The 25,885-nt window shown below is 42.4% G+C and overlaps 1 protein-coding gene across 6 annotated transcripts in view; it reads left to right on the top strand.

Moving 5' to 3' along the window:
- The window catches only part of CNOT6L (CCR4-NOT transcription complex subunit 6 like), a 37,826-nt gene extending 12,177 nt beyond the window's left edge, over positions 1 to 25,649 (top strand). For all 6 annotated transcript variants that reach the window (XM_083398438.1, XM_083398441.1, XM_083398437.1 and 3 more), the window contains 11 exons: positions 10,439 to 10,560; positions 11,749 to 11,935; positions 12,953 to 13,038; positions 13,678 to 13,767; positions 15,195 to 15,263; positions 16,761 to 16,918; positions 17,453 to 17,607; positions 17,848 to 17,999; positions 19,194 to 19,421; positions 20,830 to 21,032; positions 22,117 to 25,649. In XM_083398438.1, coding sequence (XP_083254564.1) covers positions 10,449 to 10,560; positions 11,749 to 11,935; positions 12,953 to 13,038; positions 13,678 to 13,767; positions 15,195 to 15,263; positions 16,761 to 16,918; positions 17,453 to 17,607; positions 17,848 to 17,999; positions 19,194 to 19,421; positions 20,830 to 21,032; positions 22,117 to 22,329 — 1,653 coding nt within the window. In that variant the 5' untranslated portion in view covers positions 10,439 to 10,448 and the 3' untranslated portion in view covers positions 22,330 to 25,649. The remainder of the gene's footprint in view (positions 1 to 10,438; positions 10,561 to 11,748; positions 11,936 to 12,952; positions 13,039 to 13,677; positions 13,768 to 15,194; positions 15,264 to 16,760; positions 16,919 to 17,452; positions 17,608 to 17,847; positions 18,000 to 19,193; positions 19,422 to 20,829; positions 21,033 to 22,116) is intronic.
- Positions 25,650 to 25,885: the final 236 nt, after the last annotated feature.

Genomic DNA, 25,885 nt, shown 5'->3' with positions numbered 1-25,885 from the left:
AATTGAAGTGTGCAGCTTGTTTGTATCTCAATGTTGCACAACTATGTGTCCTGGAATTGAATTTACAGAAGTATTTGTGTCTTTGAAACTGAAGACATCAGGTGATGCAACCTGTTGTTGACTAAGGTCTTGATTTATAGACCAGCTGGTTGCCATCTATGTGACCTCTTTCCTTACAGCTCTTGATCAGACTTCTCAGCTAATAGTGGGTTTGCAGTCATTCCAAATAGATTTGGAGGCCCCTCTGAATGTCAGTTTGATAAACCCAACCCCTTACAGCCCTTTCAGAGCCTAGAAATAGGGATGACCTCGGGGGAAAGTTGGTGTTCCCAGAGAAAAATGCATGTTTGAGTGTCTCTTTGTCCTCCTTCCTCCTCCCTCCAGCCAAAAGACACTGGAGACATCTAAATGGCTACAATACAGGACTCTGCATGTTTGATTAATCGATGCCTGATTAATGTTATCAAGAATAGGCAAATTATGGTAAAGCATTATTGGTAATTCTTTTATTTGAAGTTGTTGCAGCTAACCCTCAGTTCAGAGGTCTGAGTTGGCCTGCTAAGTAATATTTTCTCTTCCCCCCTACTCCAAGATTCTACCTACTTAAAATGACACAGTGCTGGAGTGGGCAGAGCCCAGTAGCCTTATATTGCCCCCTCCCCAATCATCAGATTGACCATTCAGTAGGAGGCTGTATGCCTGTGTGTGTCCACACGTGCAGTGTGAGATGCCCACAACAATTTTTAGCTGTACCCACTGGTGGCATGCAGTTCCCAGAGATTTAACCAAGAGCAAAAGTGGCCCTCTGGACAAAAAAGTTAGCCACCCCTGCTTTAGATGATGGACGTACAGAATTATCAGTTCCTACTATTGGAAATGTAACCTGACAAGTTCTTCTCTCCCCCCCCCCCCCGCCAACTTTTTTTTTTTTTTTAAGCGCTGGGATTTTATTTTTCTTGTTGTTTGGTCTATTTGTAAATGCAAAGAGTGGCTAATTCTGGGGATTCAATAACCGGCACAAGATTCATTCCCCACCCAGTAGAATGTTCCACTTTGTGTGAGACTTCTTTTGCATCCTTTTGTTGTGGAAACGTAACAAATTTGCCCTTTTGAAGGGTAAATTAAGACTAAAAAATTAAGTAGTAGAATCGAGTGCTTGTAAGACCCAGGGCCAGATCTCAGCTGATACATCTTATCCTTGCCTCAGGTTTTGGCTAGCACACATTTTAAATAGACTAGCTGTGCCAATTAAGGCTCTGATATCACAGGTTATTTTCCCCAAGTATTAAGCGCACCCCTGTACTCTGCCAGCTTTAGTCTATTTGAGGAAAACAGTATATCAAGAGTTGCTAAATATATTCCAGTATTGATTGTGGTTCTCCTCTGGGCAAGTATATAGCCATTTTCAAAGTTCATCTTTGAGTGAAAATTGCCTCCAGGTGATCATTCAGGGAAATTTTGTAAATTGCTCTTTTTTTCTTTCTTTCTTTACACTGACTTGCATAGCATGTGAGACGCACCGGGTTAATAATTTATTTGCAAGATTTATGTTAATAGTTGTGCTGATTACTAGCAAACTTACAATTTACTTGCAATTACTAGCAAACTTGAGCCCTGTACTGAAGTTTCTATTTATTTGTGGTATGCTGACTTTTTTACTTGTGTTAGAAGAACTCTCAGAAACATAACCTTGGTATTTTTTATAATAAAAACAACTAACCTTTTTGTAGTAAGGGTCATATTTACCCTTGGCCAAGCCTTTGTGGGTGCCAGTGTTGGGTATGGCCACCTTACCACCTCACAAGGTACATGCAGACACACACCCATTCCCCTTGGCTGATCCATGCAGATTAGTTGAGGTGGTGGAGGAGCTATTACCCCCTCCCAGCTTATCAAATGATCAATTGGATCATTGGGAAAGGGTTGATTTGCATCTCTGTTCAGGTGCTGGGAGAAGCTTAAATGTCTCTACCTGCTCCAGTGTTGCATCTACTCTTTAATTTTATTTTTGCTTCCACCAGAATCAGTGGGGTCTTAGGGAGGCTGGAGGGAATATTGGGGATAGGGCCAGATATGCAGCTTTGGCTTACCATGTTAAAAGAACAGCTGATGTTCTTAGAATGTTTCATAGAATGAAAGTTGCTTTCAGTAAACCACAAGGCAAATTTTAAAAAAGAAATTAGATATTCTAAAAGGGCACTGGACAGATCTTCAGGTTGGTGTATTTATTTAACCTGTAAAACAAAGCTTTTTTAAATGAACAGTTAGAGCCCATAAATTAAACTAGGTGCTCCAGATTAATAATAATAATAATAATAATAATAATAATAATAATAATAAAATTTATTTATATCCCGCCCTCCCCAGCCGAAGCCGGGCACAGGGCAGCTAACAGCAATAAAACAGTACAAAAGTACAGCACAAACAGAAACAACATTCTTAATTGTGCCCATGTTCCAACTTTTCAGCTGCTTCATCTTAAGGTTTATTTTGTCAGTATTGAGTCAGGTCTGGTGGTTAAGGAGCTTGTGCACAATAATAATTAATGTCTACAGTAGTTTCTAGCCCTTATTTACTGGAAAATAGCATGTAACCCTGACCAAATTCTCTACGGAGTCATGTGCCTACCCAAGGATTATTTTTGCGTTATTTATAATATTTGCTGTAAATTGTTCAAGGCACATTTTGTAGAAAACATACAGGGGAACCTGCATCAAAGGATTGCGTGTGTGGGAAGGGGGGATTGCAGTGTCCACCACAGTATATGTAATCATATGGCTGGCATAAAATCACATTGTGTTTACCTGGCATGTTGTTCATACGTTTGACTAATGTTTTAACATGAACTAGCCATTGTAGCTGGGGTTGGAATGGTGGATTCTATATAGTGGAATCTGTCATATTCACTTCCCTGCTGACTTCTGCCAACCAGGGGGAAAGGGAACAAACGTTCATCACTGACCACTGGTCCTGTTAGCTAGGGATGGTGGGAGTTGTAGTCCCAAAACAGCTTTCTCTGAGACGCATAGTTCTGTATCTGACGATCCAGGACAGAAGAGTTAAGCACTTGTGTCTCTTTTCTGATGCAAAGAAAAAGGGTTTTTTCCGCTTCATGTTGCAAAGTGAGTTGAAAAGTGGGCTGCTTTGGTGGTACCATTCCACAGTGTCAATAACCTTTGAAATGGAGGGGCAGGCAGGACATGGCTGTTGCCCGTGCACTAGAAGAACATCCAGCTGAAATTTCTCAGAATAATCATCCCCAAATGGGGCAGCTTCACATAAGATTTTTCCTACATGCTTTTTTTTTTTTTTTTACTTCTCTTTAGGAAAATTGTATATATACTGTATAAAACTGCAACGGGTTACATGCAGATATGGAGTAATCTATACAGTCGCTCTTCTATTCAGTGTGAGGAATGGAAAGAAAGAAGATGGGAACTGTTCCCAAAATCTGTGTCCATCATGGAGTGGATGGGGAAAGCTTAGCAAACTTGCGACAGGTGGAAGAATGATGTGTAGATTGCAGCGGAGTATAATCCCTATTAGCATTGCTTGCTGGGGCTAATGAGATTTGGAGTCCAGTAACGTCTGAAGGGTCACAGGTTTTCCATCCCTCTATCCATAAAATATTGTGTATTTTATGCTTGAGTTGTGTGTGAATCATAGGTTCTCCTGACTTGCTAACTAAGCCCTAGTGGTTTCCTACTTGCTGGCTTTTGTATTCCGCATCTCTAAGCACACATACGTAGTAGTGTGTTCATAGAAGCTGAAGCATTTTAATTACCTGTGGAATTTTTTAGGAGTCAGGTGTAAAAGCATAAATCATTAAATGTATAGTATATATTAAAAGCCTGTCATCTGCACCAGTTTGCAAAACATGTGGTGTGTGCTAGCAAGGACAAGCTGTATCACCAGAACCTGTAGGCATCAACATAATCTACTTCATGTGATCTGTGTACTATATTAGGACTTGAACAAACAGAAACTTAATGCATTACTTTTTATGCCATGAGTATTAATATCTATACCAAGAAAAGCATGCATAATATAGAAGTTCTGCCTAGTGCCAGCTTCGTAAGCATATTGCAATGGAAAAAACCATTCACCCAGCCATTCCCATGTGAGATGCCTGCAACACACATATGAACTGTGCCGCTTGTCATGCAGAAAGCTGTTGCTCCACCCCTTGCATGATGAGTGTGGGGCAACGGTAGCTCAAAACCAATCACCAGAATGCCCCAAACCCAGAACCTGTTAGTATTTCTTTCATAGGGAAGTAGTCTTCTGAAAGCAGAATACTGTATCATAAATGGAAGTTTAGTCTAAACCAGTGGGTCCCAAACTTTCCCCTCATGGGCCACTTGAAAATCGCTAAGGGTATTGACTACTTAAGGGTCATTCCACACCAATTTTGGACCAAAAAAAAAATCTTAAAAAATTAATTAGAGATTATCGCATATGTATGTACACACACAAAATTTTTGAATAAAATCAGATACATGAGAGCACAATTGAGTATTAAAATCAGGTGATTTGGCGTGGAATGACCCTTAACTATTTTTCTGTTTGTTGTAGCAATTGCAATTCCATAGTGTTCAAGTTGTAATACAGCTGGCAACCACTTCGCATGTGACTGATGGATACATGTCTGCTGACACATGCTTTTGACCCGAGAAGGTGGCAGGGTGAGGGTAGAATGGGCTTATGCATGACTGCTGGTGTGTGCTGGTGTACCCAGAACACAGCCCCCATGCAAACTGGGGGTTGCCTGTAGAATAAAATTCAATATAAGAAATAAAGGAAACAATAAAAAGGCAATGTGAATATGTATTCTGATGGATATGCCATCTCCTGTCTTCAACCACATCCACAGAAACATCATGTCCCACCTGATTGAGGTTCGGGGGCCAGAGTCTAGAAACCCTAGGTATAAACTTTAGTTACTTGGAGACATTACTCAGCACCAAACCACATTTTTCATACAGTATTGAGACAAACAGGAGACAATGCCAGTTTTCTGATGTATCATACACAAATTCCTGAAACCCTCGTTTGTCATGTTCACATCCTGCCTTTCTAGGTGTATGCATTAAAATTTTAATTTGTGAAAAAGACCCTTTTATACAATTTCTGCAGTTGGCACTGAGAAAAACACCTTGTAAATGTCTCTTAGGCTTCAGACAAATGCTCATTGAGATGTTTGCCTATATTTTGGTGTATAACCTTTAATTTAGTAGCAAACACTGTGCCTTTTTTTATAAGGCAAAGAAGGAAACGGAAATTATTGCTGTGTCTCAATTAAGGTGGAAGTTTTTAGATGGCAAATTTCTGAGTTGCATTTACAACCATGACAGCATATCTCTACAAAGTCTCAAACACCCTGAGATCTTTTGTGAACAGTTGGGCAAAATATTTTTTATGTTTATTATCTAAGTGACTTAACAAGATCCTGACCTTTATTAAATAAACCTAGAGTTCAAATAACAACAGTCAACCAGCTAAACATAAAATCCAATATTCAGTCAGATGAAAGAGGAGAATAACATCCTAAATCTACCCTCAGGTGCAGTTTGGCAGTCTGCAATAGCCAGTGTTTTGACTCAGCTATATTTTGTTATAATTTATATGGCTCCTTAACACAGATTTTAGAGCCAACACCTGCCCTGAGGTCTTGCTTAGCCTTAGATCAAAGCAACTGGCCTTCATCCACTGCTATTTTCTCAGCTGCTAGACATTTCTGTAGCTGCCCCAGGAAAAGGGGCATGGGTGTCAGTACGGTGGTGTATAAATTATGCATTCCTTTATTCTGCAAGTATCCCACAGTTGCAGAAATCAGTTTGTAAAGAGGAAACGGTTGTGTGAATTGGCCTTTGATCACTCTTCTTTATAAGTGTTTGTATGGTAGATTCATAAAGGATGTTTGGGGATACCATCGTGTAAATCATTTGGCAGTGTGTACAGAGGAAAAAGTTGGCTTCCTCCTTAGAGGCAGGAAACTCCCCACTCCAGATAAAGCTGCTGACCAGTGTCCAGATAGGAACAGCACAGCTGCTTATAGCGTTCCTCTGGCAAGCCATCAGTCATCTACCACGAATATCTTTGCACAGCAATCTAGCTGGCTCTCCAGGATAAATAAGCCTTGAAAGCAAAAATATCAGTCCACCTTTTTTGGTCAGTTTTCTGAAACTGTATTTAGAGAATCTGACAGTGTTTACATTGCTTAAAATAAACCTTTTAAACATTAAAAGCCTAGAGTTAAGATTTAGAGGCTAAACTTTAATGGCTAGCTGAACTTCACCTGGGATCTTTCCTTTGTCCTACTTCATTGATGTTTTTGAGAACAGCCTGCAGCTGCTGATTGTGTGAGGAACTGGAGGCATATCTTCTGTTTGGAATGTTCGCAGGACATTGCCTCTTTTTTGTTTTGCATACTTATATCTGAGCAGAGCTTGTGTTAGGACTAGAGGCTGCTGCGTGGCCTTTTTGCAATGAGTCGGGCAGCTTTTCTGCTTTGTAGCTTTTCTGTTTTCCTTTCCTCTGCACAGCTCTGAAAATTAACACTTAGTTTCAGTGGGAATGCACTTAAAATCTGATTGTGACTGTGAATTCAGAATATTACAAACATCCTTTGAGTTGTTCCTAAGAAAAAGAAATGTCTAATCCAGGGGTCAGCAAACTTTTCCAGCAGGGGGCCAGTCCACTGTTGCTTAGACCTTGTGGGGGGCCAGACTATATTAGGGGGGGGTGAACAATTTTTGCCTGCCCACAAAGAGCCCTGAAGATGCTTTGCTTTACCTGTCCCAGTTGTCATCCCAATAGCCGTAATTGGGCTTCTCCAGCCAGACAGGCGCTGTGGTGGGATAGCAGGCTATGTTGGCCGGTGAAGACAGAAGCAGCAGCCCTGGCGGAGGAGCCAGAGATGGAAGTAGGGGAACCGGAGCCTTGCTGGAGCTTTTACCCACCACCTGCTTTTTCCAGAGAGGCACCATGGAGAAGACAGAGCCTGCCACCAACCTGCTGAGGCGGGCAGGCAGGCTAGCATACTCAATGGCACCCAGCATGGGACAAGATTGCTCTGTCCCTGAGGAGAAAAGCGCCACCGTGTGAGGGAGAGGGAATGAACATGCGTGCTGGTGCTCCACGTAGCGATTCCCAGACCGTCCGCGGGCCGGACCTAGAAGGCGATTGGGCCTGATCTGCCTGTGGGCGAACCAGGCAGAGTAAAAACCCATCTCAGGGTGGGGAAGGGCCGGACAGAGGCCAGGCAAAGTGAGGGCTGGGGGGCAACAGTAGGGCTCTGCCTTGCCTCTACTCTCAAGTCTCTTATTTGGATGCGAGATCTGCAGCTACTAACTTCAGGGGCCACAGGCCGGCCTGCCCCTGTCACACCATCGTTCTCCCGCTCTGTATGAATGAGTGGTAGTATAGGGACTTGGTGGAGATTGTCTGTTTGTTTTTAAAACCCCTGTCACTTTTTTTGAGAGTATTGTGCAGAGACTTACAGCTCAAAGCAGCCACCTTAGTAAGTGTAAAACATTGTGATAATCAGTCCCAGATGGGGCTCCTGTCTCTTTGAATAATTCTGTGAAAGGAGTATTTCAGCATCTGTAGCTTTTCCTCTCTTTGCGTGGTAACGCTCTATGCTACCCTTTCAAAATCCTTTTCTCAAACACTGTTAAGGGTACAGGAGTACTTTCCACAGTAGATGTGTTTAGAACGATAACAGCTATTTTAAGAAAATGGTTGTTTGTTCTAAGTACAGTTGTGTTTCAGGCTGGAATGCAATTCTTTTGGCAACTTGTATTTCCAATGATGCCTTTGGAAATTTGTAGCCTGGAGGATTGTTTTGTCTCCATTAAACACAAATGCCAACTCTTGAGATACATACGTGGGATGCAAGGTCTTTTCAACATGTTTCTGCCAAACTGGATCGCTGTACATTCAGTTCTTCAAACCTTTTTGTGGACATACAGTAACTGACATGTACTCTGAACTAGGGCTAAGAGCATTATTCACTGGAAGAAAGCAGCGTACATCAAGTTACAATGAAAGAACCACCAATAATCCATGAATCCTTTGCTAATTGGAAATTTTTAAAATTGTTTTTAAAGATACACCATCTTTTGCAGCAATCCATCAGGGTGAAATGGAAACTTTCCATTAAAATTTCTACCAGCAGGTCTGGTTCTAAATTTCTCTCTCCCCCCCCCCCTCTCTCTGATTTACAGCTGTTAGATCTAAGGCAGTAATCATGATATTTGCATGGGAATTTGTCCCATTGAAATTAGAGGTACTTCAAAAGAAACATACCGTACTTGGTTACATGTAGCTTGCAGAGCATAGATTTATTTTAATCAGGGTGGAAGGTGAAGGTATTCAAAGGGCTGTTGTTGACTCCCATCTATCCTTAAAGAGCCAGCAGTTTTTAAGGGCAGGAAGGGTGACTAGGGGCTTGCCTGGAGATTTGTACACTGCAGGGACTAGCTAGCTACAAGTTCATTTCAAGTCAGTTAGTTACAATAGAGCTTTGGAGCTATCAAGTTCTCTTCGTCTTTCCCATCAGATCATGGGTGGGCAACCTGTGGCGCTGCGCCTAAATACATGTGGGTGGGTGGGGGCAGGGGGGGAATGGTGGAGGGAGTCAGAACAGGTGGAATGAGGAAGGAGGGGGTGAAAGCCTTCTGCAGGTAATTGGTGCACCTCTGACGAGAGTGAACTTTCCCTGCCCTAGCAGCCTGTTGGGTGGTGATGAAGAGGAAGACTGGGAAAGTGAGAGAAGATGGCAGAGAGGGAAAAGCCACTTTGGGGTCTGGCCTGCCCACTGCCAGCATCTGGCCTTGCACAGATTCTCCCCCAAGGGAATGTGACCCTCAACCCTTTCTCCTGACTGGTTAGAGTTCAAAGCCAGGACTGATAAAGTGAAAGGTCTGGGTGACCAGGGACAGCTTTCTTTGAAGGTGGAATAGAAGGGAGACTTATGACCACTGAATACCTTGATATGGGGTGGGAGAGGATCCCTCTTCTTCTCCATAGTGTTGCCTGCTGGCTATTATGAAATGAAGTTGAAGACCATGGATCTCAAAATTCCTAAACACAAGTTACTCACTCTTGTATCTCATAGTCTACAGTGTCAATCATCATCATCATCCCCCAAATTGTGCTTTTCTTCACTAACTTGAATTCAGGAAGTAATAACTTTTCTGTCCACAAAATTTTGGGTCAGTACAGTACTCTAAAGGAAAGCATAGTTCACTAGCTTTTTATAATCGTTAGGCTAAGAAACAATTAATTGTGTGATATATTCCAAGGTTTGAATGTTTTAAGTTAATCAATATCACTTTTGTTAACAGCACACTTTGACTAGGAAAAAAATACCTAGTTACAAGTTTTCCAGAAAAAAAATGTTTTTAGTTCATGAAGAGAAACTGGGAATCATCATTAAATTGCTGCAAAAATAGTATCTCTCTTGGGATATTATGCTGAGGCCAGAAAAATAATTTTATCAACCATAAAAGATTGAATTGTGAGCTTTTGGGGAGAGACATTCATCACTTTAATTCATGTTGCTCATCTTGGGTTTTCTTGTTTGTGTGCTTAGTTCAATTCTTCTCCAGCATTTGCTTAAAGGCCAAACTAGACATGACAGTTGCAGGCGCTGTGGTCTAAACCACTGAGCCTCTTGGGCTTGCTGATCAGAAGGTTGGCAGTTCGGGGTGAGCTCTCATTGTTCTTTCCCAGACAATCTAGCAGTTCGAAAGCACACCAGTGTAAGTAGATAAATAGGTACCACTGTGGTGGGAAGGTAAACAGCGTTTCCATGCGTTCTGACACATGTCACGGTGTCCCGCTGCACCAGAAGCGGTTTGGTCATGCTTGCCACATGACCCAGAAAGCTGTCTGTGGGGAAACGCCGGCTCCCTCGGCCTGAAAAGCGAGATAAGCGGCGCACCCCATAGTCGCCTTTGACTGGACTTAACCATCCAGGGGTCCTTTACCTTTACTGCCTCGTGTGGCTAAAAAATTTAACTGCTGAAATGATGGCAGAATCCCAGTGTGGGGTGTTGAACATTCCCTGTGCTTGCCGTTTAAGTCTTTGTCCAGCTGTTGTGATTTCTAGTATCTGAGCTGAAAGTGCCTAAAGAGAGAGAGAAAATTGAAGCAACAAACTGACTGGATGGAGGATTCTGTGCTTCTCATGTATGTGCCCCGTTTTCTTCTCCCAGTTCTGCCCTGCATACATAACAGGAATAGTTCTGTTTAAACACGCAGAGTGTCTGCCATCATGTCTAGTTCATTACTCACTGGGAGGGATGCTTGTAACAGACAAGGCTTCTGTCTTACATGTTATACACTAGGGTTCTGCTCAGTCTGGTGGCCCATTTAATGATAAGAAAAATATTGGTAGCACATTGTGGTAATCATATGGTTTCTCTTTCAGACTAATAGGGATGCCAAAGGAAAAATATGATCCTCCAGATCCTCGCAGAATTTACACCATCATGTCAGCAGAGGAGGTAGCCAATGGGAAGAAGTCCCATTGGGCAGAATTGGAAATCTCGGGTGAGTTATGAAATGATTTGCCTATCAGGTGGGAGGCGGAGGTGGTTCTATCTGGCTTTAGGCCAGGTATCTATCCACCTGCCTGATAAAACTTGTGAGTGCGGAGCAGGTCCTCAGAGGCGAGTTCATCAGTGTGTGAAAATCTTGCCTTCAAGATATCTGGTTTCAGTTTGCCTGCAGCCTGAGCGCTTGAAACCATTCACATTATTAAGATGCAAGTGGGCATCCCTTATGAAATGCCTTAGAAAAGGCACTGTAAGAGTTAGAGATATGCATCTGGGGTGATTGGACAGAGAAATATGTGTGTTTCTATTGTTCTGCCCCCTCTCAGATCTGAAATTGGGGGGTGGGCATCTAATGTTCATTTCAGGAAAAAAACATGTTTTCCATTTATCACTTACTTCCAAAAGTGGCTTCAAAGTGGTTTCATGTACAATTTTCTACAATAAGCTCAAGCAACTTGAAAGTTGCATGGCTCCATTAAAAAGTAATAATCATTAATTAATATGAATTCAGAAGGGATTGGGTTAGACCCTTGTTGGTTATCGTTGATAGTTGGGGATGAAGGTGAGGGGTGTTAATGGGGAATAATAGAACTCAACCCATCTGATATCATCAGATTAATGTAATATTTGTGCACTTTAGATAGCCTGCATCTGATTTTCTCTTCCTTCATTTTTATGCTTTTGCTGTTATGAGAATCTATATTTTTATTATGTATTTTGTATTTTTAGTTTGTATTTGTATTATGTATTTTTATTATAATTGCATTTATGTAACTTTTGATTTCTATAATGTATAGATATTAAGTTATGTATTATGTTACGTTGTAAAGTACACAATGGTATTTTTGATGAACAGCAGCATATAAATGTAGCTAGTTAGTTAATTAATTAATAATTAAAATACGTGACTACAGAGTTGTTTCCTTCCCCCTTCCAAATTGGAGGGAAGCCCTCTTTCGTCCCCCTCCCCTTAGCAAAAAAAACCCTTTCAGCTGCTTTTCTCACCCTCCCCAGGAAAAAAAGCTACATTTGCCAAAAAGTCATAGCAGATATCCTGCCTTTTATTATGCTTTGTGGTGGGCGTGAGATGATAAATCAGCACATTTTTCTTGCAAAACTATCAGTATACTTGTAGAAACAGCTGCCTGAACGCTTAACATTCTCCACATGCTCTTCATTTTAGGCAGAGTGCGGAGCTTAAGTACGTCTCTTTGGTCACTAACACACTTGACTGCTCTCCACCTCAATGACAACTATCTGACTCGCATTCCACCTGATATTGCCAAGCTTCATAATCTGGTTTACTTGGATCTCTCATCCAACAAACTCAGAAGTTTACCAGCAGAACTAGGAAACATGGTATCTCTCAGGTGAGGAGTTTCACTGCCTCTTACAAAATAATTACAGAGAAGTTTTCGGCTGCAACTTTACTTTTAGTCCAGCTTGTTAAATTGATGTTGCAGTTTAACTTGGCTGTCGATATACACAGTTTCAGAACTTAATTTGACTGCCTTCTTTTTGAACCATTTTGGGTGGCACTACATGGTATGATACTCAAGTTCTGGTAGCTCTTATTGTGCCTTGCCCACCTGATGCCAATGATGATGGATGGGGGTGAGGAAATGGGCAGCGCTAGGATGACGGTGTTACATTTTACTACACATTACGGGGGGGGGGGGGGGGAGAAGAGAACACAGCAGCAGCACCCTCACATTTCTCCTAAATGTAGTTATGTCATTAGGCTACCTTTCACAATGACGCCAATCTTCACCTTCATATTTGCTCACAAACTTCATAATGTTAATGGTTCATTGTATAGAGAAGGTCTTCCTTTGGGATTTTGTGCCAAAATGATTAACTTACTGTTACTATGCGAAAAGGGAGATGGAGTTTTCCCCTGAAAAGCAATGGACATCACCTTCTGCTTTTTTGATCCTTATCCAAGGATGAATGATAGGCTTGGGTGGGGATTTAGCATTTTTTCAGGGGTTGTTGACTTCCTTCCAACATCCTTTCAGTGTGAAAACAAGTCAGAGTTGGATGTTGGGTCCCCCCCCAACAGCCTTCTCCAACTCAGTGCCCCCCAGAAGTTGTGAACATCAACCTCTCTCAGAGGTGATGGCTGGGGGCTATAGTTCAAAGCCTCTGGGGGGCATCTAGCTGGGCAGGCTGTTCCAGAACACCAAACTGCAGACACTTAACCACTGTATAGCTAATTTATTTGTGGCCATTAATGTGTGCATTAATGCACACATATTTCCCCTTCAGCAATGGAGCCACTCAAAGGAATATAAAAACAAAAGTTGACATTTTGCAAGATAAACAGAACATACAATATGTGAATTCTTCTAAAGTTGACCCTGCTAATGTGTTTCTTCTGTCTTTAGGGAATTGCTTTTAAACAACAATTTGTTACGAGTTTTGCCTTATGAACTTGGACGGCTATTCCAGCTGCAAACACTAGGTTTGAAAGGTAATTGAAATATTAAACCATACATGTCCATGATTCCTTGTTCTCTATCCTTTCTTTCCTTTATCAATTCCTTGATCAGTCTTCTAACCAAAGAACCCTGTAGGGCTGAAGGACAAAACCTTTTGCAAAGTGTAGGTAATGGGTTTCTTAGCCTACTATTTTGTTTATCTATTTATTCATGAATAAGCTTTAGGAGGCGTTCTGAATTGTCCTTTTGGGTTTTTGCTGTGCCCTTTGTCTTGCTGCCTTCCTGCTGTATCCAGACCAGACAAAGCCCTTAGAATCATAGACTAGAATCGGAAGGGACCCCACTTAATCCTGCAATACCGGAATCTCAACTAAAACATCCATAGCAGAAGGCCATCCAATATCTGTTTAAAAATCTCCACTGAAGGAGAGTCACCACGTCCCGAGGGAGCCTGTTCCACTTTCAAAAAGCTTTTACTGTCAGAAGGCTCTTCCTAATGTTTAATCGGAATCTCCTTTCTTGTAACTTGAAGCCTGACGCTCTGACCACTCTTTCACTCCTCTGGAATTCAGATACTGCTTTGGACATCCCTTTCAAATCTACCGTCCTCCCCTCTGACAGAATGAGAAGTAGGGCTCTAACTGATGTTCAATGTCTCACTTTTATTCTAGGCAATCCTTTATCACAAGATATTCTCAGCCTGTACCAGGACTCAGATGGAACACGGAAGTTACTGAACTACATGCTTGACAATCTAGCGGGTAAGAAGTGTTTGCCTTCAGTTTGATAGCAGCGAAAGGCTCGTCTTATATGACAGATGGCATTTATGTAGAGGGGGAGTTTTCATACTGCAGGCACTCCTAGATGGGTAGTGGGTGTGCTATGCATTCCCAACACAATGTGCCCCTTTCAGTACACTACGCAATGCTAATTGGGAGGATTGCCTTTGCCTATTATGACAAAACTGCCACAAATGCAGTATACTTTACTGTAACGAAACATGGTGGGCATTTGGTTATGTGGGCTAAAGTAAAGGCATGCACTTGATAACATTAGGATAGAAGCGAAACCCCTGTTCCCCTTCCCCATTGATCCCAACCATTCAAAATCAAGCCTGATCCTACTCCTGCCTGTATAGCTCTGTCTTGGGTCTTGTTTCTCAGTTACACTGCAGGGGGATGTAATATTGGGAGCTGGCTCTATCTGTCTAACTGTCTAACACCTGCCCAATGATGCTGAGTGTCAGCTCAGCAAGAGTCTTGAGTTCAAAGGTCCACGTAGTAGCTATTCCCAGATCAGGGATTCATCTCTTACTTGGTGAGGTTTTCCGTTCATTCGGTGGAGGAACTGGCTTGTATATATTGATAATTCCTTTTTAAAAGAGACCATTTGTAGCTGGTAAACTTATGTGTGTACACCAGGTCTTCAATACTCAAAACAGCTTTCTGGATCTGGCTTCAGCTAATCTCAGTTGTTCTGGATTGAAGAGCCAAGTGGAAACCATGCTCTATCTTTTAATTAAGCTTGCATGGGATGATTGTCACTGGAAAAACCCTTCAATATGGAAGGGCTCAGCAGGCTGGTGGTATGAATTGTTTACCCTGTAACTTATTCCCATCACATGGAATGTTGCATGCCTGTTGAACCTCTTTTGCAGTTGCAGATAATGGTTTGTGATCATTCAACCATATGGGCAAAATAATAAACTATTCATACATTTCCGCCCAGCACCTTTGAAGCAGTTTTGGGTGGCAACTATGCCACTAGGGTATATGTTACACAGGCTTTAGTTGATCCAACAAAGTGATCACACCAGAATGTGGCTATTCCTTTAGGTTCCTGTGTGCATGTTTGAGTGAGTGAGAGAGAAGGTGAATGAAATCAGGCATAATTGTTCCCAAATAAAATTGGTACTACCATTGGAAATCTCAGTGAGGATAAAAGTGAAATGGAAACTAAAGGCTACTTAAAAGACAAAGCAGTTCTGTTCAGGGCCCATCTATATCTAAAAGTACGAGAAACCTGCACCATCTAAACATTTTCTCTACCCATATCCCACTTTCAGCTTGCAGTTAAATGTTTTCTTTTCTGAACTTCTGTACTACAATATGGAGTGTGACTATTGCAAGTTCTTGAGGGATACTGGGCTTTCTAGCGCTCATTAATGTTTACTTTCTCAATATTTCAGTTCATCCGGAGCAGCTGCCTCCAAGGCCATGGATTACTTTGAAAGAGCGAGACCAAATTCTGCCCTCCGGTAATTATGTGACTTTCTCTTCTTCCTGTAAATTAAAGATAAGCAAGGAGATATCTTTTTGTACAGCTGCACTCCTCATTTGTCAAGTTTTATTCATCCTTGATGATGATTGAAGAAACCTCACAGCCCCCAAAAGAGAGTTCTCCGCCTGCTTTATTTGTGTAACCAAGCAGCTGCCTGGGACAGAAACAGGAAGTTCCTTGAGGGTCTGAAGGCAGCAGTAGGCAAGGAGAGCTCAAAGTTACTGGAACCCCAGAAAGACCCCAGCTTTGTGCTGCTGCAGTAGGTGAAGCCAAGGAGCAGGGGTTGAACTGTCTGCAATAGTATCAGATGGCTGGTAACGTGATACAAATCCACATATTTATCAGGCCTTTTTAAACTACTCAAAATCTGCTCCCAGAAAGGGTCATTGGAACATTTTTCTCCATGGCCATCATAAGGCCACGTGCAGAAGTGAGGCTTGCAATCTCTTTATCCAGTTAAGAGAATGAGGAAGATGTGCTCCTTCCCCCTTGAGCTAACCAACTGGTTGCCAAATCCTGCTTCAAGAGGCCTCATTAGAGTTTGCTGTGGATAGGGCCAGTACCAACATAAGCCTTAATCTCAGTGGAGAAGCTATGGGGCAGGAGCATGTGATCACCATTAAGAGATTGGCAAATGGGCTGGTGCTGAAGTTACTGTCAGTGTAACTGAGCAACAACTGCTTCCACTTGTAGAGAGAGGACCAGTTTGTGTGCTACGAATCTGTTCAAACTTGCTCTGTGCATGCGATCAGTGAAATATCAGAGCAGGGTTCACTTGGAAGAATGTGTAGCTACTTTGTGAGGAGTGCTGAGAAAGTGAAAAGTCCTTTTAACAGAAATATCAGTATGGTCATCCTCTGGTGTTGTACTGCTCATATGAACCGTTAAGGGTGAAAGGGCCAATTCATAATGTATGAATCTGTCTGTTGAATCTAAGTTTTCACCTGAGGTTCTTAGCAACTTGAATAATTTAATTAGCAACGAGCTGCAGCTTTATCTCATTTAAGAAAAACCTAATAGCCTTTTATGTTATCTGTTCTGGCTGAAGTAATGTGCAAAAATATGTAAACCTGAAAAGTATGCTAGATCATCTCCGCAATGTACTGTATAAGTTTATTTATGCAGATAGTTCCACCTATGCAAAGCAGTTAGCCATGTAGTTAAAATGGAGGTTAATGAACTCTAGCTTCTTAAACTAGTACTTGGCATCTGAAAGACGTTTCTTTTTCTTAATGTTACGATTTAATTACAGTCTTTATGTTGGCCACACAGCAACTTAGTTCTCTGGGTGGCTCACAAAAATAAAATACAACATTGAAAATACAAATAAAAGAATTGCAATGTAAAAATTAGAGGAATTCTGGAAGCTTTTGCAAAACTGGCCTTTAAGTCAGAGATATCTCCTTGTTCTAAGTGAAAAGTGTGTGGTACCTCAACGTTCTCATCACCAAATGTTTATTTTCTCTCCTTCCAGCTTCTTTTACAGTCATGTGTTATAATGTGTTGTGTGATAAATACGCCACCCGACAGCTCTATGGCTACTGCCCATCATGGGCATTAAATTGGGAATACAGAAAAAAGGGAATCATGGAAGAAATTGTGAACTGGGATGCAGATATCATTAGTCTTCAGGTAATGATAACAGAATATAGCCCTTTGATTTTCATCAGGAAATAGTAGGAATAGGGTTCCCTTATTCTCTTCTTAAAATGTTGATAGAAAGTCAAGGGCCTCTCTTCAAAGTACTTCTTCATGTTTTCTTCTGTAGTCTTACAGCTTTAATTTTTTTAAAAAAGTATGTTAAAGACATGTTAAGATGCGAAAATAGCAAAAAATCGCCATTGGCCAAATACTTTTTGCAGGGCCCTTTGTCCATTGTTCATTTTGAATAAAGCATAATAACTTGGCAACCGTGGCTTATGATGACTTGTGAATGTGACTGCTCAGTCCTTCCCATGCCAATGTAACCCTCCCTGAAACAGGCAAAAATGAGACAGCCTACATTTCTCAGCACAGTTTTCTTCAATGTTAACAACCAAGGGTCATTTAGTTCAATCCCCTGCAATGCAGGAATCCTGTCCACAGCCATCCCTGGATGGATTCAAACCACCAGCCTTCTGGTTGACAGCCAGACACACTTACCCATTGTGTGATGTTCCTTTTCAGGAAGTAGAAACTGAGCAATACTTCACCCTCTTTCTGCCAGCATTAAAAGAGCGTGGATATGATGGATTTTTTTCTCCAAAGTCACGTGCCAAAATCATGTCTGAGCAGGAGCGAAAGCATGTGGATGGTTGTGCAGTATTCTTCAAAACAGAAAAGTAAGAGACTTTCGCTGATTTGACTTTGTTGTTTCATGCCCGTACCTCAGATGTCTCTGATAGTTTGCAAAGCAGTGTCTGTTGCTTTAATGTGGACATGAAATTGACCTTTGTATTTAAAAAATGAGAGGGAGAAGTTTTATATCCTGGCTTTCTGGTAGTCTTTTTTTTTTCCCCCTTTACCTTTGTAGGTTTTTATATCTGTTGACTGAGTTCTTGGGTATGTTTTACATGTTTCAGGTTCACATTGGTGCAGAAGCACACGGTAGAATTCAACCAGGTGGCAATGGCGAACTCCGAAGGATCAGAAGCTATGTTGAATCGAGTGATGACAAAGGACAACATTGGCGTTGCTGTCGTGTTAGAGGTGCATAAGGAACTGTTTGGGACAGGTGGGTGCCAGGCATTTTCAACACGAAGGGGGAGAGGCTTCATAAGGCATACTAGTTTTTAAACAAGTGAAACTTTACTGTATAGAAATAATGTCACTTTATAGTACAAATTAAGTGGAGACAAAACAGTACCAGCTCAGTGGACCGCTTTGCTGAAGCAATTTCTGAAACAGATCCGTTCATCCCTATGAACAAAAATGCTATCTTAAATTGAGTGTGACCATTGGTCTATCCAGTGTTGTTCTGGCTGCTATGACTTGTGGTAGTGCTCAGTCAGGGGTCTTTCCCATCAGTGATCCTTTCTACAGGATATGTTAGAGCTTGAACCTGGTACAGGCGGCCCCCCACTTGCGCAAGGGCGACATTCCGGCCCCTGCATAAGTGAAATTGCGTAAAGTGGGGAGAACCTTCTCAGCACCCCTTAAACACCCTCTTGGCCAACTCTCTCTTCAATCCATACTGCTGCTGCTGCACTACTCCACTCCACACATCAGCTGTTAGGCAGGGAGGCGGAGCAGCGTAAACAAAGCCCTGCTGTGCCTCTGGTCTCTTCAGGGCTCCTTCCCAGATTTCCTCTTCAAACACCGGGGAAGGTCTCCTTGCAAGCCACAAGCTCTCTCTCGAGCGCCATTTCCGGATTTGAATTGAATTATTTAATTATTTGCCAACGTCATGCGTGGGGGGGTGGGGAGCTGTCTGTATTTCCTGCATGCAATGTGTGAGTTTGTCCATGCAGGTGTGGTTTTTGCCACTCCAAAGCACATAGCTCACTCACTTAGGAAGAATGTGTTCCTTCTTTCTTCAGTCTGACCTTTTTTTTCCATAGCATTTTGTTTTTCCTAACACAATTCTCTCTGGAACTCTGCATGGATGCCACTAGGTATGCCGCGTGACTGGGATCAAAGTCACAGTACTGTTTGGTCTGAATTGGCACAGCCATGTGCATAGTGTACCCTCAACTGCCTTAATTTCTGTAATAATTTCTACCAGGCCACCACTGTCACGGGAATTGAGACAAATGCAGATACGCTGGCCATGGGAAGGTGCTCTGTTGTTCACATAAACCCTCCCAGGCCACGAGTCCAGCAGTATCTGCACAGTGAAGAACATTTCCTTTGCATGTAATTAAATGCTTTTCTGTTTGTTTCTGTATCTTGGAAGGAGTTGAATTAACTTAGAATTCATTGCCTTTAGGTATGAAGCCTCTCCATACCGTGGACAACCAGCTGCTTATTATAGCAAACGCCCACATGCATTGGGACCCTGAATATTCAGATGTAAAACTTGTCCAGACAATGATGTTTGTCTCGGAACTGAAAAGTATCCTTGAGAAAGCCTCTAGCCGGCCTGGAAGCCCAATAACAGATAAGAATTCCATCCCTCTGGTGCTGTGTGCAGATCTCAACTCACTGCCGGATTCAGGTATTTAGAAATAGCAGTTTTGCTTTTACTTCAAAGTTAAGACTTACCTTTTTTATTAAAACTGTATTTATTAAAAGGTTTTATTGGGTAACAGTAGTACATGCAGAGTCTCCGTTTTCAAGTCATAGAATCCTTCAAACAAGTCAGTCACATTCAGAGTGAGACATTACTGTTACAGGCGATATGGAATTGAGGGGGGAAAGAAGGCAGGAAAAGGGGAGACAGTAAAATTCCATTCTTTTATATAGTATATGAGTAAAGCTTTTGTGTGGGACGTGGGTGGCGCTGTGGGTTAAACCACAGAGCCTAGGACTTGCCGATCAGAAGGTTGGCGGTTCAAATCCCCATGACGGGGTGAACTCCCTTTGCTCAGTCCTTGCTCCTGCCAACCTAGCAGTTCGAAAGCACATCAGAGTGCAAGTAGATAAATAGGTACCGCTCTGGCGGGAAGGTAAACGACATTTCCATGCGTTGCTCTGGTTCGCCAGAAGCGGCTTAGTCATGCTGGCCACATGACCCGGAAGCTGTACGCCGGCTCCCTCGGCCAATAAAGCAAGATGAGCGTTGCAACCCCAAAGTCTGCCACGACTGGACCCTAAGGTCAGGGGTCCCTTTACCTTTAAAGCTTTTGTGTTAGCATCACTTAAAACGTGTTTTATTTTTGTTGGTGGTACAAGAGACCAGAGGGCCCAAGGCATGGCTGGTTGCAGTCGGTGGGCTGCAAGTGTGTCTTGTTTGTGTGTTGTGAGGGGAATGTTACTGGATCAGATTAACCATATCGATTTGTATGCTGTGGGGGGAGGGATATATTATTGAAAGTTAATACTATCTTGTATCAACTTTCCACCAACATTACACCTAGTGGAAAATGATCTTTTTCAATGTCTTGTGTCTCAAGGGCAAATTTTAATGTGAATTGCTGAATTGTTGTCTTGCATTCTAAAATGAGGAGAGGAGGTAATAGGGTAGATTTGGGGGTTGGTAAGGTGAACAAGTAAGGTTGGTAAGGTGAACAAGACCCTCTGTTGAACCAGTATTGTTTGCCCAGGGAAACTGCTATTTAAAACCAGATGAATGATAAATTACAAGAACCGCCATCACATTTAGTACATAAATAATCACTTCCTTTCTAATTACAAATGCTGTCAGCCTTAATCAACTCCTGGTGGTATTTCTCTAACTGCTAAATAGCTTATTTCCTATTTTAAGCAGCTGGTTATATAGGTACTTGGGTGATAATTCTTCCCTCCTGGTCATGAAAACATTTGCAGTGTTAATAATTCCCTGGCTGCTGATGGTGTGCATAGAGCTCCAGAACTGAGTTCATGTTAAGCTACAGGAAAACAGGTGGCACAATTCAGCATTAGCATCCGGCAGCAACAGATTGACCGTTTTGTTTTGCAAACAGGTGTCGTGGAATACTTAAGCAATGGAATAGTAGCTGACAACCATAAAGATTTCAAGGAGCTGCGTTACAACGAGTGTCTCATGAACTTCAGTGGCAATGGGAAGAACGGGGCTCCTGAAGGAAGAATCACTCACGGCTTCCAGCTGAAGAGCGCTTACGAAAACAACTTGATGCCTTATACCAATTACACCTTTGATTTCAAAGTAAGTGGAGCTGTGGCAGAAGCAACTAGGAATATATCAGCTGGGTACTGGAATGACGGATGATTATATTTACCGTGATTCAAACCAAACACATTTAAACCTATGGGTAGTTGCAGCTTAGACCGTGATTCAGTTGCAAATGCATTGAAGTGCACAGATGAATGGCCACTGTTGCCATCTGCCTGCCACGATCCCTGTGGTCGTTGCAGGATCACCCTGCTTCGTGCCATTTCTGTATGAAGAAGTAGAAGCAAGATTTAAGTTCTGATCCCTGGCTCTGATTCTCCTGTACATGAAAGGCAGGCTGGTGCTTCTTGGCATTGATTGGCAATAACAACAACAACAACAACAAATTTATTTATACCCCGCCCATGTGGCTGGGCTTCCCCAGCCACTCTGGGCGGCTTCCAACAAAACACTAAAATACAATAACCTATTAAACATTAAAAGCTTCCCTAAACCGGGCTGCCTTCAGATGTCTTCTAAAAGTCTGGTAGTTATTTTTCTCTTTGACATCTGGTGGGAGGGCGTTCCACAGGGTGGGTGCCACTACCGAGAAGGCCCTCTGCCTAGTTCCCTGTAACTTGGCCTCTCGCAGCGAGGGAACCGCCAGAAGGCCCTTGGCGCTGGACCTCAGTCTCGGGGCAGAACGATGGAGGTGGAGATGCTCCTTCAGGTATACTGGACCGAGGCCGTTTAGGGCTTTAAAGGTCAGCACCAACACTTTGAATTGGAGAGCCCAGTCCTGGCTGCAGCTTGCAAGGGTGTGCCCACTTCATGTTTTCCTTTAAGCATCTCCTCCTGCTTTTATTAACATGTCGCAACCACCTTTGCTGTTTATAGGATTGGTGGAGCTGCAGCAAATTCCAGGTGTCCCCCCCCCCCCCAGCCAGCTTCTAAGCAACCTTGCATTTCTCCCTGGGCTTCAGTCGAGACGCTCCCAGCATCTCTTACTACCTAGCAGTGCAACAGGTGGCGCAGGGATTGCATTGGAACAAAGGCAGGCAGCATAGAAGGTTCTTGGTGGCTTGATTTGTTCATAGGATCCCGTTCTGAATTGACTTTTCCTCCCTCCCTTCCGCAGGGTGTGATTGACTACATTTTTTATTCCAACACTCACATGAACGTGCTTGGTGTCCTGGGGCCTTTGGACCCTCAGTGGCTGGTTGAGAACAACATCACCGGGTGCCCCCACCCTCACATCCCTTCAGACCACTTCTCACTGTTGACGCAGCTGGAGCTACATCCTCTGTTCCTGCCTCCTGTCAATGGCATCCACTTGGCCAGCAGGCGGTAGTGGGGCCCCTGCCCTTTTTGAGGGCTGGGACCCGTTTGTTTGTTTATGGACCTGTACAGTTGTAAATCAAAGTATGTAGGAGTGAAGTATGGCCGACCTTTTAAAAGCTGCTGCTTCAAGCTCCTCTCATTATATGTGTTGATGATACAATTTTGCACTTTTTTCCCCCCGGGTGCATATTGGTACCATTTGGCACTAGGGCTGGAACCAAAGTTTTTGTTTGTTCCCTTTTTCCAGGTTTTTGCTTTTAAGGTATGCATATATATATATAAAACCCACACATTTTAAGCCGGTGGGCTCTTGTTTGTTTCGTTGGGAAGCTGCCTTTGTAAAACAACGTCAGACAGCGGGGTTTGCGTATGCTTTCTTTCACATCTTAGCAAAACGAGCCATACCTCTCTTCCCCCAGCCCACTCTCACATTTTATTTTATTTTAAACAGCATCCTGAAATAGAGTAGGTCTATTTGATGTTTCGGTCCTGTTGGGAAAGGTTTGGTAACTGGAGATAGCACTTGCCGTTGTAAATTATTTGCAGCACAGACTGCTCTCTTTATCTCTACTGAAATGTTAAGTTAATTTAGAAAGCCAAAGGTGGTACAAGACGCAAGACTTCCTGCCACAGAAAAAAATATTCTGCTGTTCCAGTGGAGAATTTGCCTGGGAGCATCTAATTGCATATACCAGGGTCCACTTGTTTGTTCTAATCTTCATTTCTGATCAGTAGGAGTTCTCATCCTGTCCAAGCCCAGGAAAACAAATTGGGCTTGTGTGCAACCTATAGATCTCTGACTCCAGTGAGCTCTGTGTATTGCTATAGAAGGAACAAGCCTAGCTGACAATGAGGTGCCATCATAAGGCCCAACTACTGGCTTATAGCTGTGGATTCTTACCAAAAGAGAACCATCTCCCTTGCAAAGAATTTTGAAGGATGCCGGCATAATGGATGGGATCAGTTCGACAGTAACCAGCAGAGTAACACTGGCAATTCAACAGACCGCTTTGGGGAACAGACACACTGCATTAACCGGAGGAGAATTTGGGAGTGTCAGCAGTTTCCAGGAGGCAGGTGCGGGGGTCCTCCATTAAAAATCTGGGTTTGATTTTCACAAAGTGAAAATGCATTTCAATCCAATCCGCTGGTCCCTTTTTTGTTGTACCTTTTCCATCGTCCTCCCCTTCCCCCAGAAAACTTTTAGGATTACTCAGTTGAGAAGAGCAGATGAGGAAATGCCTCCGAAAGCCATCTTGCACCTCTGTGTGTGAGAGCTGGCTTTCCTGGGTGCCCTTTTCCTATGCGAAGGTGAGAAAGTGTTGGCCATCATCAATCCTCAGATTCATCTTCTTCCTGACCTAGTCGCCAAATAGTCATCCCATGCTTTTAACTGCCCTTATTTGGTTTTGTTTTCTATCAAGGTTTCTTTTTAAGCTGCTGGTTCATTCCCAACAGTTAATTGCTCCCTTTAAGATGTACTTGGAAACTTTTCTTCCGCTTTCCTTCCCCCACATTCTTCTTGGTGGCCATTAATAATAATAATAAGCTTTTTGCCTTGAAAGAGCAGGAAAACCATACATGCCATCTCTTCAGAAAGCCGTGGCTGCAGTTTGCTCAGAGGAGCTGTCAAGCAGCTTCTGTTCATTTCGGTGGAGCTTGTGCAAGCCTGTTAGAATGAACGGACGTTGCTTCAGCAAAGCCTCTTGAGCAGATTGAGCCCGACTCTGCCTTTCAAACAGCAAAAAGCCCAGTCAACAAGGAAAGGTTGTGTCTGCGTTCCTTTAAGTTTTTCTGTATTCTGCTTCTTTGCTGCTATATACGATTCCTTGAGCTTATATTTTAAACTTTTCATGCACTTTACTGTTTCTAGTCTCAAAATGTGATATTTTTAATAAATGAGAATTTTTTTTTCCATTATGTGAATGAAAATTTTTAAAGAGCTTATATCTGTCTCATTCATACGCTTAAAAAAGGAAGAATTTAAAAAAACAAAAGCGAAACGGCTGAATCGGTTTGTTGCACAAAACATATACCTTAAGTTAATTTCTTCCCACCTACCCACACTCACTTTGCTAGCTATGTATAGAACGGCAAAGGAAATTTGGAATTGGGCTAAAGAAGGAAATGCTGCCTCATTTTGGTGCGTAGAGGAAGGAGTTGCTTTGGTGACGACCGCAATTTGCTCTCGGAAGTGCCTGCAGCTGACAGTTCTTTAGCGATTGGAATTGGTTGTATTTATGTGAAACTTTCAGGATGGAACTACATTAGGCAACAAATGCAGGGCAGGCTTGGGTCGAATTTTCCCTCTGTGTGCTTGCCAACCTTTCACATCACATCTTTGGTTCCCTCACCCCAGTGGGAATGGGGAAACACCAAACGTCACAGCAGCAGCAAAGAAGGTATATTGTATTGGATTTGGAAGGGATTTGACACTGAGCTTCTCCTTTTCCCCCCCTTTTTGACAGCCGTCCTGTGTTTCTTACAACATGTAGCTCCATCCAATGTGTAGAACAGCTTATAAAGCACGACAAAGTTATCTCCTTTTCAGAGAGAACATTTTCCCCTCCCCAATATTGGTGCAGGTATCTCTTCTTATATACCTCAAAAAGTGTTACTTACACGGCCGTGTATATATGAATTGATAACCCAAATAAAATATAGTACTGGAAAGTAGAATAGCATGAAAAACTTAATTTGGTGGACATTAGCCTTTTCGGTTCTTTTTATTTTTATTTTTGTAAGGACCCAATCCGCTGGGAGGTCCTCCTGCTCCAGCCCCACTGAAATGTGCAAGAGCTGCCCAACTCCCTGTTCATTTCAATGGGGCTTGCGCGAAAGACTTCCCTCCTGGAATGTGTTCCAAGACATCTGCTGTATCTTCACTTGGGAGGTATGCACTAACAATTTTCCTCCTTTTCATATGTGCATGTTAACTAGCAATGTGAGCAATATTTCCTACCATACTTCACTCCCAACTATTTTTTTTGAGATGTTTGTATAAAATGGAGTTTAAAAAAAAAAAATCGCCTGTGATTGTATATGAACTGCAGAGGAGCCGGTTTATTAAATGATAATTATTATTATTAATAAAAACCCACCAATCTTTTGTAATGCTGTTGGGAGGTTGGGGGTGGGGAATAAAATAAAAATATTGGGAAACATTGCAAACAGTTTAAGTTCCTCTTTTTGTTTAGTTGTAATTAGCCGATGCAGTCGGGAGTTGAGATGGCTTTCCTCTGCTTCAAAGTTGACTTGTATCTTAACCTGTGTAACTCTCTTGGTTTTTCTCTCCGTCTTTAAAAAAAAAACACCACCTGTTTGAAATGTTGCACAATTCTTTTCTTTAAGCAGTTGTTGTTTCGTTGGCCATAGAAGCGCCAGGAGGAGGTTTCCGTTGCTGAAAGGACTTTGTGCCTTTTCCACATACCAAAGTGTTGGTTTAAAAGCAGGGACTGGAAATATTTGTTCAGAACAAGGGCTGAATTTTCTTCTGGGGCCACCCACATACCAATGCTGGGTGGATCCAGAAGCAAAAAGTAGGTGGAACAGTGAATGTAATCTTA

Source organism: Podarcis tiliguerta, assembly GCF_965153285.1.
Source record: "Podarcis tiliguerta genome assembly, chromosome: 9".
In the NCBI taxonomy this organism is placed as follows: domain Eukaryota; kingdom Metazoa; phylum Chordata; class Lepidosauria; order Squamata; family Lacertidae; genus Podarcis; species Podarcis tiliguerta.
The sequence above is the reverse complement of the archived record's forward strand: the minus strand, read 5'-3'. Positions and strand labels throughout refer to the sequence as shown.